The sequence below is a fragment of the Cryptomeria japonica genome, chromosome 10 (assembly GCF_030272615.1).
Source record: "Cryptomeria japonica chromosome 10, Sugi_1.0, whole genome shotgun sequence".
NCBI classification, from domain to species: Eukaryota; Viridiplantae; Streptophyta; class Pinopsida; order Cupressales; family Cupressaceae; genus Cryptomeria; species Cryptomeria japonica.
In genome coordinates, this window is record NC_081414.1 from 200,064,844 (window position 1) to 200,082,426 (window position 17,583).

At 35.5% G+C, this 17,583-nt stretch overlaps 1 protein-coding gene across 1 annotated transcript in view; it reads left to right on the top strand.

Annotated features, from left to right (window-relative positions):
* Positions 1-2,332, top strand: part of LOC131044453 (26S proteasome non-ATPase regulatory subunit 2 homolog A) — a 37,188-nt gene extending 34,856 nt beyond the window's left edge. The window contains exons 18-25 of the mRNA XM_057977776.2: positions 207-320; positions 436-651; positions 776-835; positions 961-1,074; positions 1,184-1,269; positions 1,491-1,599; positions 1,697-1,875; positions 1,978-2,332. Coding sequence (XP_057833759.1) covers positions 207-320; positions 436-651; positions 776-835; positions 961-1,074; positions 1,184-1,269; positions 1,491-1,599; positions 1,697-1,875; positions 1,978-2,062 — 963 coding nt within the window. The 3' untranslated portion in view covers positions 2,063-2,332. The remainder of the gene's footprint in view (positions 1-206; positions 321-435; positions 652-775; positions 836-960; positions 1,075-1,183; positions 1,270-1,490; positions 1,600-1,696; positions 1,876-1,977) is intronic.
* Positions 2,333-17,583: the final 15,251 nt, after the last annotated feature.

A 17,583-nucleotide genomic window follows, 5' to 3' on the forward strand; every position in this document is an offset into this window, starting at 1 on the left:
CTTTTGAGAGAATGTGCTACATTAGATTCATTGCTATAATATGGTGATTACAATGTATTTTCTTTCCATGAATCTTGTGTTGTTGGAGCTACATTAGGCTTGATTTGGGTAGCTTTTAAGTTATTTAAGGCCTTAGAAAGGTTCTGTTTTACATGATTACTCTTTTTGCTTTATAAAATTTAATCTTCTATTGTTAAAATAAACAGGAAAACGTTGATGCAACTTTGGAAGTGGCAAAGACATTCAATGAGAAAATATCAAAATATTGTCAAGTCACATTGGAGTCTTGTGCATATGCTGGCACTGGCAATGTTCTTAAGGTGTTTGCTTATCACCTTGAATTTGGCGAGATTAAATGCTGTATGAATATAGCCATATTTTCCGCATTTAGCGTGTATTTTAATTCTCTTATAAAAAACTACTTTTTTCTATCAGGTGCAAAGTCTTCTAGGACTCTGTGCGGAACACCTCGAGAAGGGTGAAAGTCACCAGGCACCAGCTGTAATTGGAATTGCATTAGTTGCAATGGCTGAAGAACTAGGCCTTGAAATGGCCATTCGTTCTTTGGAGCATCTCCTGCAGTATGGGGAGCAGAATATTAGAAGAGCAGTCCCATTGGCTCTAGGCCTATTGTCAATATCAAATCCAAAAGTAATGTTCATTTGTTCTGTTCTTTTCCTTTGCTAAAATAGTGTAACTATTGGCCCTTCATTTGCTTGATTATTCATGCATTAAAAGTTTTTTTTGAAATCTCACATGTAAACATCTATACCAGGTCAATGTGATGGACACTTTGAGTAGGCTTAGTCATGACACCGATTCAGAGGTTGCTATGGTAAGTGGTATTTGATTTGGATTTGTTCTAATATTTCTTTATATTTTTTCTGATGTCCACAAGAAAGGGTTTTCTTATGAAGTTGTTTAAGATTTGATAATCTAAAGAGTGATGTGCATTTGTAGGCAGCAACAATGTCCCTGGGATTAATTGGTGCTGGAACAAATAATGCCCGAATAGCTGGCATGCTACGAAATCTTTCGAGCTATTATTACAAAGATCCTAGTCTTCTATTCTGTGTATGCTATGTTGCCAGTTATTAATGTTGTTGCTGCAATTTTATTTTCTAGGTTTTAACAATGTCTAACACAACTTAATTCAGGCATCTGACATAAATATGTGTCGCAGGTCCGCATTGCTCAAGGTTTGGTTCATTTAGGAAAAGGGTTGCTAACACTGAGTCCATATCATTCAGACCGCTTTTTGTTATCACAGTAAGTATCTACATTTTGCATTCCTGAAGCAACATTTTAAAATTACAAATTTCTGAAGGCATGCTTATATTCAATTCAGATCACTCTTTACTCTTGTTTTCTATGGACTTTGGATTATATAAGCTTGTTTTCTATTTACTTGACCAAACCAGGTTCTTTGCACTCGTTTTCTATTTATTTGGCTTCTGTCTTGCTAATCAAAAACCAAAATTGTTCTGCAGCTCTGCAGTAGCTGGTATTATAACTTTGCTTCATGCATGTTTGGACATGAAGTCTATTATCTTGGGAAAATACCATTATGTTCTTTATTTCCTTGTATTGGCCATGCAGGTTTGTATTATGTGTTGGTCCCTATTGGATGTATGTTTTTCTTGTAAATGATGCTCTTTAAAAATGGGCCTAATTTTTTTGATCAATAAATGCACAGCCAAGAATGCTGATGACGGTGGATGAGAATTTGAAGCCTTTGTCAGTTCCTGTTCGAGTAGGGCAAGCTGTGGATGTTGTTGGTCAGGCCGGCCGCCCAAAGACTATAACTGGGTTCCAAACGCATACAACACCTGTTCTACTTGCAGCTGGTGACAGAGCAGAACTTGCAACAGAAAAGTGAGATGTTCTTTCTTTTAGTTGCGTGTGCTAGGCTTGTACAAATGCAAAATAGATATGTAGTATAGTTGCTGTATTAATAACTAATATTTTTTTTTGCAGGTATATTCCTCTTTCTTCAGTCTTAGAGGGTTTTGTGATTTTGAAAGAAAATCCTGATTACCAGCAGGACAACCTTACCAGCTAAATCCAAATGTTTTGAATGTATGATTTGAAGAACGTGACAATTGACTCTGAATTTGGGGAGAGTTTTGTAGTTTATTTATTTATTCTTGGTTACATGTTAATCAATTCCATATTTTCGATACAAATGGATGTAAAATTAAGTTCCTTCCAAAAGCTACATAATCAGTTTCCTGATCAGGCATGCACTTCATCTGATATGAGAGCATTCATTGGATAGAAGAAAGCAAATGGAATCCATATAATCAAGAAGAGTTGTTATTTTCTTCTTCAAGATGTTAGTTTTAATGGTCTTGATGGTTATAGTTGTCTTTTATAAGTTCTAATGATTGTTTTTTGGGAGTTTGGATTCAGCTGGCTATTTTGACTTAAATTTGATGGAACGATTCAACCAATGGTTGAAATGTAGTACAGTGATACTCATTTAATTGGTAGCTTAAAATTTAATATAGGTACAACGAGGACACTTTTAACCAATATGGAGTTATTTTAGACAGTGCTTCTGTAAACAGTCACCAGCATTTCTGTGCGGACTGTCTATCTACTTATGTTGAATCAAATCACATGGGATCTCCTTTCAGCGATTTGAGCTCATTTCAATTGCAGCAGATTCTGGGCATACCATGGGATTTGTTACTGAAATAAAAAATTGTAGAGAGTTAATTTTATTGACATATAAGGATAACTGTCAATTTAGTTGTGTCATTTTGCAGCAGGCTACCCTTGATCAGGACATGTGGACCTTGGTTCAAACTTGTGGTACCATCGTTACATCTTCTTGCATCTCCATTTACTTAGCTTGAGTAGGAAAATCGTTAAAAGTAAATGGCGAAGTTCAAATGCTAGGGTGTGGGATAGTTGTTAAAACTGGGTAAAATATTACAACATGCTGGGTGCAGTATGATCGGTCATGGCAATTTTAACAAAGATTACCTCCAAAAAACTAATTCCTTTGATTCTAAGGATTCTGCAACATGCAACATTTGGTGCATTAAAAAAGGCAAGTTTAAAAAGAAAAAATGCCTCAAACCCACTTAAAGCTAGAAGGGACAGGATTGCCACTGTAAATTCAGCATATTATATTTACTTTTTAAAATATTGTACATGTAGAAACACAGAGAGGCACTGCTTGAAATGAATGGAAAATATTCTACATAAGTTATAGAAGCATTGACAAGTTGAAAGATTCTTAGCTTGGATGTATTTCAAATCTCTGAGGTACATCAATCTTTTAATGATATAAGGTAAACGGAAAATGATTCCCCTGTAGGCCTCCTCAAGGGGGACTAACTTATAGCAAGTTGGTGTATTACCTTACCAGATTGGTGTCACATGGCAACTATTATTCCCGTATATCTTACTTTTCTTTTACAGCTTCACTACGTCACCGCCATATATGTAGAGTTTTATGGGTTTAGAAATTTTTAATCAAACATTTGCTCATTCTTTAATAGTGTAGTTCTTGTACACTTAATGTTTAATGGCTATGGGGAGATATATACTCAATGAGTATTGAGTAAGTTGAGAGTATTTTTAAATCATTCAATTCAAAGCAGAGCCATGACGATGTTAAGGCACTACTGAAATTCTGGGTTCATTATTTATAACTTTCAGAACATGTGTTATAGTTTTTACGTGGATTATGTGTAAGTTTATATTGAAACCCAATGATTATCTCTAGGTGAGGTCCACCTTGATTAGAGTTTCTTTAGTTAAGAATTTTTGCCGAAGAACAGTGAAGATGTCTGACACTTGTAACAGGGCACTTTAACGACTGTTTCATGATATATTAAATTGAAGCGATTTAAATGATACATGCATGGAAAGTGTAGTTGCAATGAACATATATTAGGCAGGTAACAGTCCAAATTTTTAAATGCACTCAGATACCTTAGCAGGAGATGCATAGTATCCAATTTTCTGTATATCCTTTGTAAAGATTTGTTGAAAATAGTTAGTTTGGCGTAATAGGGTTTAGAAATGTTTTCTGTAGATTTTGAACTTATGGATCATAGATTTTCTTAGCGATGTATACTGTCTTTTGAGGTTATCAATCCTTCTTTCATATATAAAGCATGTAGGAAAATAATTTATATAAAGCATGTAGGAAAATAATTTAAGTGTCAAAATTTACATTTAGATTATGGAAATTAAGGGGAAACAAAAGAACGGAAGAAAGTAAAAAGTTCCAAGTACAAAGTAAATAAAACAACAGTACATGAACGGACAGCTTCAACTATCGAGCAAAATGGCTCCTCAATTTATTTTCATTGACTTTATCTTTATATGCCATTTTTTCAGAGATGAAAATTGCTGAAGAAAGCTTTTTAACTTTTGTCCTTGTAAATAGGGGAATCTTAAGTTGATAGTGCTCATGAGTAGTCTAGAAGTGTGCTAGCTATATCATGTGAGTTTTAGATTGGATGACCTATCTTGATTTCATCTATGCGTAAAGGACAAGTGGGTTGTGAAGCATGCACTGAATGAATTGACTTTGTGTTATTCAAAATGTAAATCATGTCATCCACAATATCAACGCATTAAAATTGCTTTTGTGGGAGAAGATCGTCATGTTGAAAACGCCAATATATGATGATTTTGCTCCATGCGAAGCCATTTAAACTTAAAATGAGATTCTTGAAGAATAAGAAATAATTCGTTATTGAAAGAATTTGACAAGATCAAATACCTACTATGATGGATGCAATAGAAATAATTGTTATATTGTAAAAAAAAACATTGAATATAGATTATGAATGATTACAAAATAACAAGAGGAGCCTTTTATATAGTCAAGGATAAAACTTTAATGGGACTTTAGGATAAACTAGGATCAAGAGAAATTTTCAAACATCTTTTTGCAACTTAAGGAGAATGGTAAAACATGTGAAGATGTTTTTGCAACTTAAGGAGAATGGTAAAACATGTGAAGATGTTATTGCAACTCAAGGAGAATGGTAAAACATGCGAAGATGCAAGGATGGGTTTGGAGTACAAAGCCATGCTAGGTACCTATTACAAATAAATCTCTAATGAATGGAGTGAACAAGAAATATCTATAGGAACCCTTATAAAAAAACATGGAATCAAGTGTAGTAAGGAAGGAAAGCTAGGGGGACCTCCAAGGACAACTTCCAACAATATATAATAGATATACTCCTAGAAGAGAAACAATGTTCAGGATTAATAGGCCTTCAAAAGCTATTCCACAAAGTCTAGAAACATGATGATAAATATGAAGAGCACCATTGAAGTAGGAAGATGTAGCAAACAATTGTCAAACAATGATTTCTAAACTAATGATATCAAGTTTCTTTACACAATCTAATCTAGAAACATGTATGTTGATTTCTAAACTATCTAATCTAGGATCAAATTGGTATTGCCTAAACTATCTAATCTAGGATCAAATTGGTACTGCTTTAACCTCAACAACACTATTTGAAAATTGATTAAATGGTTAATCAAGGTAACAATCTAATAGTCGAAGATATATATGGCACATTAATTTGCACAAGTGGCCTCAATGATACTAAACTAATGAATATTCATTAAAAGAACAAATTTATTTTGTAAAAAATATAGGTTTCAATACTCTCAAGAATATTGATCAATGAGGATGGAAGGCCATCTCCATAAACATGAGTGTACATGTTTGTCTGTATGGTATATAGGAACAAAATTAGATACATAGCTCATTGAAAATGAACCACATATTAACATTGACAATGTAATATGCTCATCATGTTGACACACCCTTTGAAATTGTGTCATAATATAATGTAAGATGATGAATAAATAACATTAGAAAACACACAAGATTTATAAAGTAGTGAGCACAATTATGGTATAATATGATTTGTAAGATCCCAAAATGTAAGTATAAAATGTACCACTTTATCTAAGTGTGTTTACAAATCTAGAATTGTATTTAATAAACACCTATGATATCTAAAAATGAACACATGCTGAATATATATATATATATATATATATATCCTCTAAAAGATGATGAGAAATAGAAGGGACCAACTCCAAATTAAAAATAAACTGCATCCAAAAAAGAGTGTGCATGCAAAATTATGGCCCTTTAAAATTCTCAAAATGAGAATTGGATAGCAATATTATTGTAAAAACTAAATTATGAAATTCTCTTACACCATTACAAAGAGCATAGAAATTCCTATTTATAAAATATATATGAACAAGAATGAAGCCTTTGAACATGGGATTGGAAAAATAAATGGTCAATTGTGAAGAAGTGCAAATGAGTTTGTGTTTGTTAATGCCATCACAAATTCATTGCTAAATTTGATAGAATTATCACCAAATTTGGAGGATGTCAAAATGATCTTTTGTCAATGAAAATTAATAATCCTCAAACCTTCCAATTAATTCTCGTATTAGTCTTAGGCAATTAACAAGTTTCTAATTTGGAGTTTGATTTTGTCTTAAGGCATTGATCACTATAAGCGAGTCACCTTCTAGGTGGACATGGCTGACCTTCAACTCCAATCCTATCTATAGTCCCAACAAAGCCGCTCTGAACTTTGCCAAATTATTGGTGGATTCTGCAATATACTCAGTTTTCTTTGCCATAATCTTCCTTGATTGATCTCTCACCACACAACCAATCCCACATGATCTTAGTTTCCTCTAGAGGCGTCATCGAAGCTGATTTTGATCCATCCATTTTCTATTGCTAACCATTGTATTCCCAATCTAGGATTAACAACAAGATTAGCCTTCCCGACCCCATTAACAGGGGCAACCTTGAATCTAGGGAATACCTTGAGCATCTCATCATCCCAACTTGTGTATATATTATTTTTCAATGATTTGCTTTTGACGGTGTTGTTGACCAATTCTGAGATATTCTTCTATCTTCTCGTAGAGCATTTCTCGCAACATTGCTTACTCTTGGAATATTTTGTGGTTCCCGTCCTTCCATAGTTCCCAGATAATAATTGATGGTAGAATACTTCAAATGCTTTCAAATAGAGGGCACTAGTGATTCAATTTCTTCATGAAGAATTTTCAACATGCACCTGCATATGGACAACATAATAAGATGTGATTAGCCATCTCATTATTAGATTTGTAGAGGACATGTCTACTTTGGCCTTGGATAAACATTTTTTGGAGGTGGTCAAAATTCTCCTCTAAATAGCCAACCATGCAAAGAAACCTGCCTTAGGTAAATAATGCTTATTCCATAGTAGTTTGGTTGGCCAATCTTTCTTTGCTATTGTGGCTTCCTTCACTTTATATCCATTTTTTACAATATAAACTCCTATTGTGGAACCGCACCATTGTATAGTGTCTGCTTCATTCTATTTCTTAGTAGTTCCTTCAAGGCCTCCTTTTGCTCATTTGGGGTCTTGATTTCCTAAAAGGATCGCCGACAACATTTCAACACTCCATTATGCTTAATCGTCATCCCATAGTTACTTTCCTATCCCAACACCTCTTAGTCTCTGCTCTGATGTCCTCCAAATTGGGGTGCCTTGTGATTGGTTTCTCCCCTACCCAAAAATCCATCCATAAGGAGGCATTTTGTCCATTCTAAATTTCCCATTTGACATGATGAGATACTATATCCCTACAATCCAGTATATAGTTTCAAATAGCTGATCCTTTGGGAGGGTCTCTAGTTGTCAATATTCAAGTTGGATCATCGAAATCTAGGTATTTCTTTATGAGGATTCATATCCATTTCTAGTTTCCATTTGCATACATGTTCCAAACTAACTTTGCACCCATGACCATGTTCATGATTGATAGCTGTCATATGCCAACTCCTCCCGATTCCTTGGGAGAGCATATCTTGTCTCAGGAAATGAGTGGAAATTTGTTTTGATCTCCCATTTCACTCTACAAAAACCTCATCATGATATGTTTTAGAGTGTCTTCCACTACCGATGGAATTTTTAGACATGACATTGAGTATACAAGTGTAAAGACGTGAATTGTGCTAACTTCAAAAATATACGAAATACTCTTTATTCTTAAATAAACTCATAATTCCTTTAATAAGTCTATTTCAATTCCATTTTTCCTTCCATAGCTTCTTTTGATCATTCCCTTTATATCAAAATAAACATGAAATTTCTATAAAAGATAAAGTTTCTTCATTCAATAAATTGATATAAGTAGTATCTCAATCATACAATACTTAGGCATTTCAATTTGCTGTAAGTTCAATAACAAAATAATACAAAGTAAAGGGTGAGATGCGTTCGTTGATCTACAACCCAAGCTATCTTCAATGCAATCTTTAGCATGAAGACGAGAAAAAGATTCAGGCGCTTTTTTCGCCCAACCTTGAAGCTTACACTTCCCCTCGAAATTCTTAGTCAATCAAGAATACCCGACGTTGCACGAATTTCTTAGCAAAAGAATTCGAAAGACAAGATAGAATCTGGTGCGTGCCTAGATGATACATGCATTTTCATTTTTCTAATTCCATTAAGAAACAAGTAAGATCAATCAAGGATGTGGTAGAGTGGATAAATAAAAGAATTCCATCTATTTCAATGGTTATTCAATTGATTACTCGACTGAGTATAATGCCATGCATAGCAAATAATATAGTTTGGAAAAAACAAACTCTCTCCCTATAATCCACATTCGACACCCGTCCTCGAAGGTAACTTTCCACAAACACAAGCCTATCTAGCTTTGTTCACATGAATCTAGAATAAATATATATAGAAGACAATCTTTCGCCTTTCAATTCTAGCTTCCTATTTCTCATAAGATAAAAATATAATGTTAAGGAAGACAATCTTTTGTTAAGTATATATAGAAAGAATCAATCTTTCGTTAAAACCAATCCTATCTGACATGAAGCAATCTTTCATGGATAAACAAATATACATTTGAAAGAAAACAATCTTTCGCTTCTATCTTTCAAGCAATTTAAAGACAAGAATTAAATATTAAGAAGGTGTAACACATGTATGTATCTTACATATAATTGAATAAAATGAGTACACATTCTTTTATTCAATTATCAAACATTTTAAAAGCGTAATCATTAATTTGCATTCCCTTTCTTATGGTTTAGAATTTCCATGTTTATATCGTCTAAGCTCTATATCTTTCCATGTGTTTTGGTTCGTCTACCTCTTTTCTCAAATATGTGACTTTCCATGATTTAAGAACTCAACTCACCGATTTTACTAATTTTCCATAACAACAGTCTAACATGATGAAAATTCATAAAGCGCCTATCTATATGACCTTTGAAATGAGACACCTAATAATCATCTTTACTTTTCATGCAAGGATCAAATTTGAAAGTGTAAGCCTTTTCTACACAAATTCATAATAAGCTTCAATTTTTAATAATTCGTTATCCTAGTATTTCATCTTCTTTTTTATTCAAATTTATAAATTTGTACACACAATCACTCTATCCTTTTACTCTGTTTCTAGAGGATTTGGTGGTCTAATTTCTATGAATTTCACTTATGTTTATCAAGAATCTTTTCGAATATCTTTCCTTAAGACAATTACGTATAGAATATAATTTTCTAAGAACATATTTTGATGTCATTCGACAAAATTCTCATAATAAAAAATCTAAAAACTATGACCCTAACTCTGTCTAAGTCTAATAAAAATAGAACATTTTCTCTTTAGATTTCTACAACAAACTTGTTAGAACAGAGCCTACCTCTAACTGATTCTACTCGGTGTATTATTATCTTCTTTCTTTCTCACCAAGTTCTCAAGAAGGTCGTTGTTCCTTTGGCGTGTTTGCCACTCTTCCTTGTTCTGAAATTCGACTCTTTCCTTTGAAATTCGACTCTAAGTCTGAGATGATCATCATTGATCTTTTATGACTTGGTCGTAAACACATCTAAATCTCCACTACTTCTCTCTTCTACATTCCATTCTCTAGTCCCTTGTTGCATCTATCTCCCCCCTCTCTTCCAACTCAATTGTCTATATATAGTGATCCAATCTAACTTCTTGCTCTATGATTCTCAGTCTGTCACTCTTCTAATATCACTGTTCTCTATAACATTTCCATTCTCTGCATATTTTCTTCTTCTATCTTCTTTTTGTCTCTCTATCGTGCTTATGCTGCTATTTATCCTAATATCGTGCTATGTTTTCTGCTATTCTTTTGGCTTTCAATCACTGCTATAACTATCTCTGACAACACATCTTATAGTCGTAATATAGTTTCAGTTTCAAACTGTTTAGAACTCATCAAGGAATGTCTACATGTCGACCAAGCACTACAATATCGTTTTTAATCATAAACAAAATTTGATAATACTCCTCCATGTCTAACTGATCTCCTTGACTTAAAGCTAGTGTTAACACAATGACGTCTCACTTATCTTGCGGTTTCCACTGATGGTTGATGAAACGGTTTATCACTACTGACCTCCTCTTTAATAACCTATCAGGGTGTATGCAGAAGTTACGTGAGCGTTTACTGCCATCTTTGCCAAGTCTCCGCTTTGTCGCCTAAGTCGATTAATATCGACCTGCCTAAATCCCTAGTTTGTCATTTTCTTAGCAATCGATTACAGATAGTTGTGGTGCTAGGTCGACTCTTTATCAATGACTTCCTATTAACATGCTAGGTCAGTTGTTGAATTAAGTCCACGTCTAAGACCCACCACCTTTCCATATTTTATATATATATATATATATATATATAATAAATGACCATATTAAAGAAAATCTAAACGTAAAAGGTTTTAGAAATAAAATGCTTAATCATAATTTTGTATATGTATATTTATAAATACATTATTTTGAACAATTATGTTTATACAATAAGAAAATAATCACATAAGTGTAATTCAAATAATTACACATAATTCATAGTCACCTACGTATATATAATATATATACATACGATCAAGTCACAATTATCGTACTAACATGTGTAACAAATTCATATAGTTGTAAATAGAACAATCATTAAGGAAATTACATCCTCTTTATACTAAGAACATTAAATCATATTTTATAAAGAATGTTAAGTCGCTAGATCACTTAACTCTTTTTCTTCCAAATATCAAACTACTTTTCACTCTTATAGACGAAATAAACATAACAATTACCATTTACTCATAACATTCCTTTTATTCAAAATCATGCATCGATGAAATCACAATTGCACAAACATAACTTTTGTACTGTGGTGTGTGAGAGATTCCATCTATTCTAATGAAATCCAGGAGCTAGGACAACTCTACTTGAACCATGTTCTTGCCTTCATTTGCGTTCACCTTTTCCTGCATTTACTTGCACTCAGTTGCTCATTAGCAATGACGATCCCAATTTTACAATAAAAATTATTATTGATCATTCAATTGTATATAAATCATTTTAGTGCATTCAATCTCATATCTTATTTCATTAACAATTCCAATTTCATTTCATTTGTGAAAAATAAACATTATTTTCCTAATGAAATAATTATGGAAAAATAGGGTTCATGACAACAAGTATGGTAGATAGGATTGCCCTCAGCATTAATAGCCTGCTAGTTGAAGCGAGCCATTTGCACTTCCAAGTTTCCATCTTGTTCTTGAATCTATTTATTAGGTTCTCCCAATAGCACTTCTTATCCATGCCAACAAACAATGGCATTCCTAGAAATCTTCCAGGAAGGGAGGCCACTCGAAGATCTAGAATTCTTGTGATGTCTCTTTATAGGCTAAATTGAGTGTTTAGAAAGAATATCTATGACTTCCTCTTCTTGATGTTTTGGTCTGAGGCCTTGCAATATTTATCCAAGATTTGACGACTCTTGCTTCTGATTGACATGCAATGCCAGAAAGTATAGTGTAATATGCAAACTGCTAGTGAGTGATTGGATCCAACCCATTAGCTATCTCTATTCCTTTCCATCTACCTTCATCTTTCAGTTGATTGATACCTCTGCCAAGTACTTCAAACATGATTATGAATAGGAAGGGCGACAACATATCTTCTTGCTTAAGACCCTTGGATGTGGAAAAGAAACAATGAGAGGCATCATTCATTCGAACAAAGAATTTTGATGTATATATGCAATTCTTGACCTAGTTAATTTATGTTTAATCAAATCTATATCCTTTTAAGACTTCTACCACAAAAATCATGTCCACTATATCATAGGCCTTTAAAATATCTAGTTTGAGGATCATACAAGCCATTCTTGTCTTCCTAGTTGAGAGAATTGCCTCATCTACCACAATTATGCCTTCCACAATTGATTTGCTGGGTGAGAAACCACTTTGTTCCTTAGATATCACCACATGCAGAAATTTCTTTAGTCTGTTTGCTATGATCTTTGTGATGACCTTGTATACAATATTGCAAAGAACTATAGGCCTAAAATCTCCCATACTTTGTTATTCTCTTTTCTTCAATATGAGAGCCAAGAACGTATGATTTAGAGCCCCAAGTATGGATTTTTTCTTCCTCGATTCTTCTGTCACACTGGTCAAATTGTCCCCCACAATTTCCCAAAAATTCTGAAAGAAACTAGTTGGGAACCCATTAGGGCTTGGGGCCTTGTTAGGGTTCAATTAAAATATGACAGTTTTCACCTCTTTTGGGGATTTCCTTGTAGCGTGTCTTGTTCTGTTCTTCATTTATTATAGATTGGATGACACCAAGGATGGATTCCTTATCAACTCTATGTTCCTGTACTTCTTTGTTTAGTATAGCCTCAAAGAACCTAACTGCTTCTCTATTGACTTCATTAATTGATTGTGCCATAGATCCACCCTCTCTCTTTATTTGCACAACTCTTTTCCTTCTTTTGTTTGTGATTGTTATTCTCTGAATTTTTTTTGTTTTTGTCTCCCTCCAACTATATTTCTCTAGATTTTTGTCTCTAGTACCATTCTTCTCTAGCCTGCAATTCTATGAGCCCCCCCTTCAATATTTTTTCCGTTTCATATTCAACCACTATCATTCCTCTATCAATAATTATTTCACTTAGGGCAACCAACTCTTTCTCCACCCTCACCATCTCTGTAAAGATGTCCATGGATATTTCCTTGTTCCATACTTTTAGTTTATGCTTTATGAAGTTTAATTTCTTGTGTATTTGATAAAGTTTTGAATGATTTCCCACATCAAATTCAGTCCACCATCCAACAATGAGATTCTTCAAGTTTGCATCCCTTAACCACATAATTTTGAATTTGAATGGATTGCTAGTAGGGGGGTCCTCTGATCTAACAATCAGCTGCACATATAAATGATCTGATCCAGTGTATGATAGAATTTCTATTTCTTGCATATCCACTTGGTTATCCCAAACCTCGATCAACAAAAAATTGTCAAGTCTCTCTATAATAAATGTGAAACCTTTCCTCCTATCAGTCCATGTAAATATTTCATTCTTTGTTTGTATATCTCTAAGTTGATTGTTGTCCACAAATTCCTAAAAGTCAAGCTGTATATTTGTAATATTCGTTAGTCCTCTCTTTTTTAAATGATTCAAAGTAGCATTGAAATTTTCTCCAGTAATTCCTCTTTCTCCCCTACGGTTAATCAATATATTAGATATTTGTCTACATAATTCTCTTTTTTCAATTGTTGAGACAAGCTCATACACATTAATTGGGTAGAATTTCTCATTTTTCTATAGAAACTTGCAATTTACCATGATCCAATTTTGACTTTTTGCTTCAACTACTTCATCAACCTTGAGTGGGTTCCAGATCACAACCAAACCTCCTGATGCTCCAATTGAGCTTACAAAGTGTCCCATCCATTGTCTCCAATTACTCATTCTCTTTTTATTCTCCTCTTTGCCCCACTTGGTTTCTTGTATTAAAACCACATCTGGTTTTTCTTGGTCAATTTGGTGCCTGAACATACACCACTTGTTAGGATCCTCATTACCCCCTGGTAAGGAGAATATCCTTCCCAGATCTTAGTTTTCTTTGCCCAAAGGTGTTGGTGGCTATCTCTAGTTTTTTCATCGATCCGATGATGTTGGTGAGCCCCTCGGTGGGATAAAAGACAATTAATGGGGAATAAAATGGAGAATCCTTCACGACATCAGTGGCAAATTGACCTTCGGTTACTACTTACTATGGGGGCATGGAGGTTTGCCACTAAGAAACATTACTAGGAGCTAACCAAGCCTCTGGTTAACAAACAATCTTCAGAGTGCCTACCTACCTATAGCCAACTCGACACTTCTCTTGATTTACAAACAAACAACACTTAAGAGCTCAAGATCTCAATCTCCTGGGTTCGAAGAAACACTTCAAGCGGAACTCAACTATAATCCCCACAATAACCATTCTCTCCCACCAATTATGTCCTCCCACCCCCCTCAGGGCATTGGAATCAGAACCTCCTGGTTAATGTTTCATAAGAGGATCCACCAATCCAAAAGAGTGGGCTAGGCATACATAAAGGTGTGATTGTTTATTCCTAACTAGAGTTTTGTTTCCCACCCACTCGTTACCACGTCCCCATAGAATTGTAGGGCCACCCACATTAATCAGTGCCCTAGTATTCTATGGATAAGCTTGCTAGCCCTTTAGAACCACGTATCTATAGCAGTTGGGGGGGTAGGGGGCTAGAATAAGTACTATAGTTTCCCGCCCACCCTTATTGGCCCATTAGAATAGTAGTGCCCTTAGAATAGTAGGGGACCACCCAACATATGGGTGGGTGATTATATTTCCACCCACCCTCCCTTGGTCCATTCCATGACTGAGAATGTAAATCGTGAATTCTTTTTCAAAAAACAAGGCGCTTGAGCAAAAGAAAGAGTTGGTCAAGTGGTATCTGCTTGCCTGCATAAGTTGTCCCGTCCTGAAGTTTGGCGTGGGTCAATGTGTAGAAAGAGTAATCCAAATGTTGACCTCCCTCCCAAGGTACTCATAGGATAAGCTCAACACCCGTGACACTTGGGGAGACAATGACGTATCTTGGGTTGGTGTTCAATCCCTGATATCCGCATCTTCCAACACACCATGCTCTACACGTCTAATTTCTATGCTTTGGGTCCCATATCAATTGGATCGTCGATTTGTACCTCCATTCGTACATGCATATGGATCCCCATTTCCAACGTCAAGATTTCCTATGAGATCTTTTTCCATAGAAGCCCTTGCATATGTTGCCCTGGGCACCTTCTATAGGGATGGGTGGGAGGATATAGCTGGGTGGGAGGGCAACTACTGAACCCAACCCATCAACAACTATAAACCCTCCTCGGAAGGCATATCAGGCAGGTGGGAATCATAGGGGTTCCTTATTCTAGGCCCCTACTATTTTAAGGGCTAGCCCCCATCCAATCGAGCAACCTCCCCCCTACTATTTGAAGGCTCCCTTAAAATCCCCCAACCACCCTACAATTCTATGGGGGGTTGCAAGGGCCCCTACTATTCGGCTAGGGCTAGCAGATTCCAATCAACACTTGAACCCCCCCTTACTCTAGCAAGTGTACATTAATTTATCAATTTTATGGCTAGCAAGCTGATTAATAAAGAGGGTTATTCAATCTACAATTATTATTGGGCATTATCTGTACACTGTCGAATCTATTGCACAATCATTGAGGGATAATTAGTTTGACCTTACTTTGTACGGGTAGGTCCTTCAGTGTAATCAAGATAAAGGGCCTCAGATGAGAAGGGCCTCCCTTCTTTCTGGTGGAAGGGGCTCCTGAAAAAGGCCTTTCCACTCTTAATGCACAGTAGTTGTTGAAAGGTCTCGTAGTTTAGGCCTCCGAATCAAAGTGACGGGTACATGAGAATCAAGGAGTTGGAGAAAGAAAGCATAAAAGCATTGGTCAATTGCGTATAGCTCTCGATTGGAATTAGGAAGGTGAAAGGTTTCAAAAAGGGTGGTCTTATAGTTGACCTCTTGGATCACTTGCTAATATTAGGACACCACCTATAGGAGCTTAAATTGACTCGGATGCTGCTTCAGAAACTCCTACTATTGGTGATTATGGCTATGGATTTGGGAAGTAAGAATCTCAATCAATACGTAACATTGTCGCTGGTTATAATCTTGAATTGACAATTGCAACAGATTTGCTTTCTCTAGGCAGCAACCCCCACCCCCCACTATTTCTATGTCTATTGCAATTTAATACGTAACATTGTCACTGGCCCTAAATTTCGAGTCTATGGGCGAAACAATAACGAATAATTGTTAGGGAACAATGAATAATTATTGTCTGAACAATTTATAGCTCCCTACTATTTTAAGGGAATCAACTTGCTAGCCCCCTTAGAATAGTAGGGAAATTATAGTTGGTTATCTCACCCTACAATTCTATGTGACTAACCTGAGCCTTTCTATTTGTTGTTTGGCTTCTTTATCTTTGAGTCAGTTTGTTCCAGCATTCTCTCCAACAATTTCTCCTTCCTCATCCTCACCTCCTTCTTCTCCCTTCGATTCAAATTCTTGCTTTCCATAATCTCCCACTAATGCCAGGGTGGTGTCATTCATGTTCTCATAGGTGGTAGGGACCTCCATTGGCTGGTTTTGTTTCAAATTTCTTGCCCCTTGTCCTTGTTCTAGTGGTCCCACCATGTCACCCAAAATTTCATTTTCTCCCATTGTTTCTTCTTGATTTGAGTTCATTTCTTTGGTTGCCAACTCTGCTAATACTCTTAGCTCCATTCAGGTTGATTTATCTCTATTTCCCCATCCACTCCAACATCTTGGGTGATTCCTAAGTCCCCTTCAGTATTCTCCTATGCTTTTGGGCTTGGTGGTATTATCCCTACCTCCACAGATGCAATCACCTCTAACTCTATGGTCCCCCTATCTCCCCTTCTATTCCTTGTGCCTGTTTCTTTTCTGTAAATGTTTATTCAGTCCTCATCTCACTAGTCTTTTTCTCTTGTAGTTGCATCTCCACATGCTCATAAGTTTCAACTTTGTTGGTTGATACAAAGATCCAACACTCCATCTTCTCATGTCCCTTGGATTTGCATTTGGGGCATAAGATAAAATTGTCTTCTTTTGCTAACTCATGTTTCCATACACCCCAACCCATATAAATTTCAATCTCTCATGGGATTGGTGGGTAGGGCATTAGGTTGAGACATAATCTCACATAAGTTTCAAATTGCCTATCTACTTCGATGAGAGGCCCTATACTCCTCCTAATTTCTTTCACGTCGTCCCAATATTCTGTGGGTAGATTATATAGACAAATCCAAACTAGTCCAACCTTCACTTTCTGTTTCCAGGATAAAAATTGGACATCCACTCTTTCATGTATATTTTGGTTCCATTCATCATGTAAGGTCCATGATTTAAAATAGTTCATCTTTCTTTTTCCGATGGTTGGGAAGTGCTCTTAGTTGAATGTGGGCACCATGTACTTGTCACACCACCCTCTCATCTTTCCGAATGTCAACAAACCCCCACCCATTTAATGAAAAGCCCTACTTCTTTAAGCCTAACAATTGAATTCTTTACTCGATATTGTTCTAAAAAAAGTGAAATGCTTTTATCAGGGGGTTTATATGGAGTTTTGGACTCACCCTTCTTGTTCACCACATTTGGTGG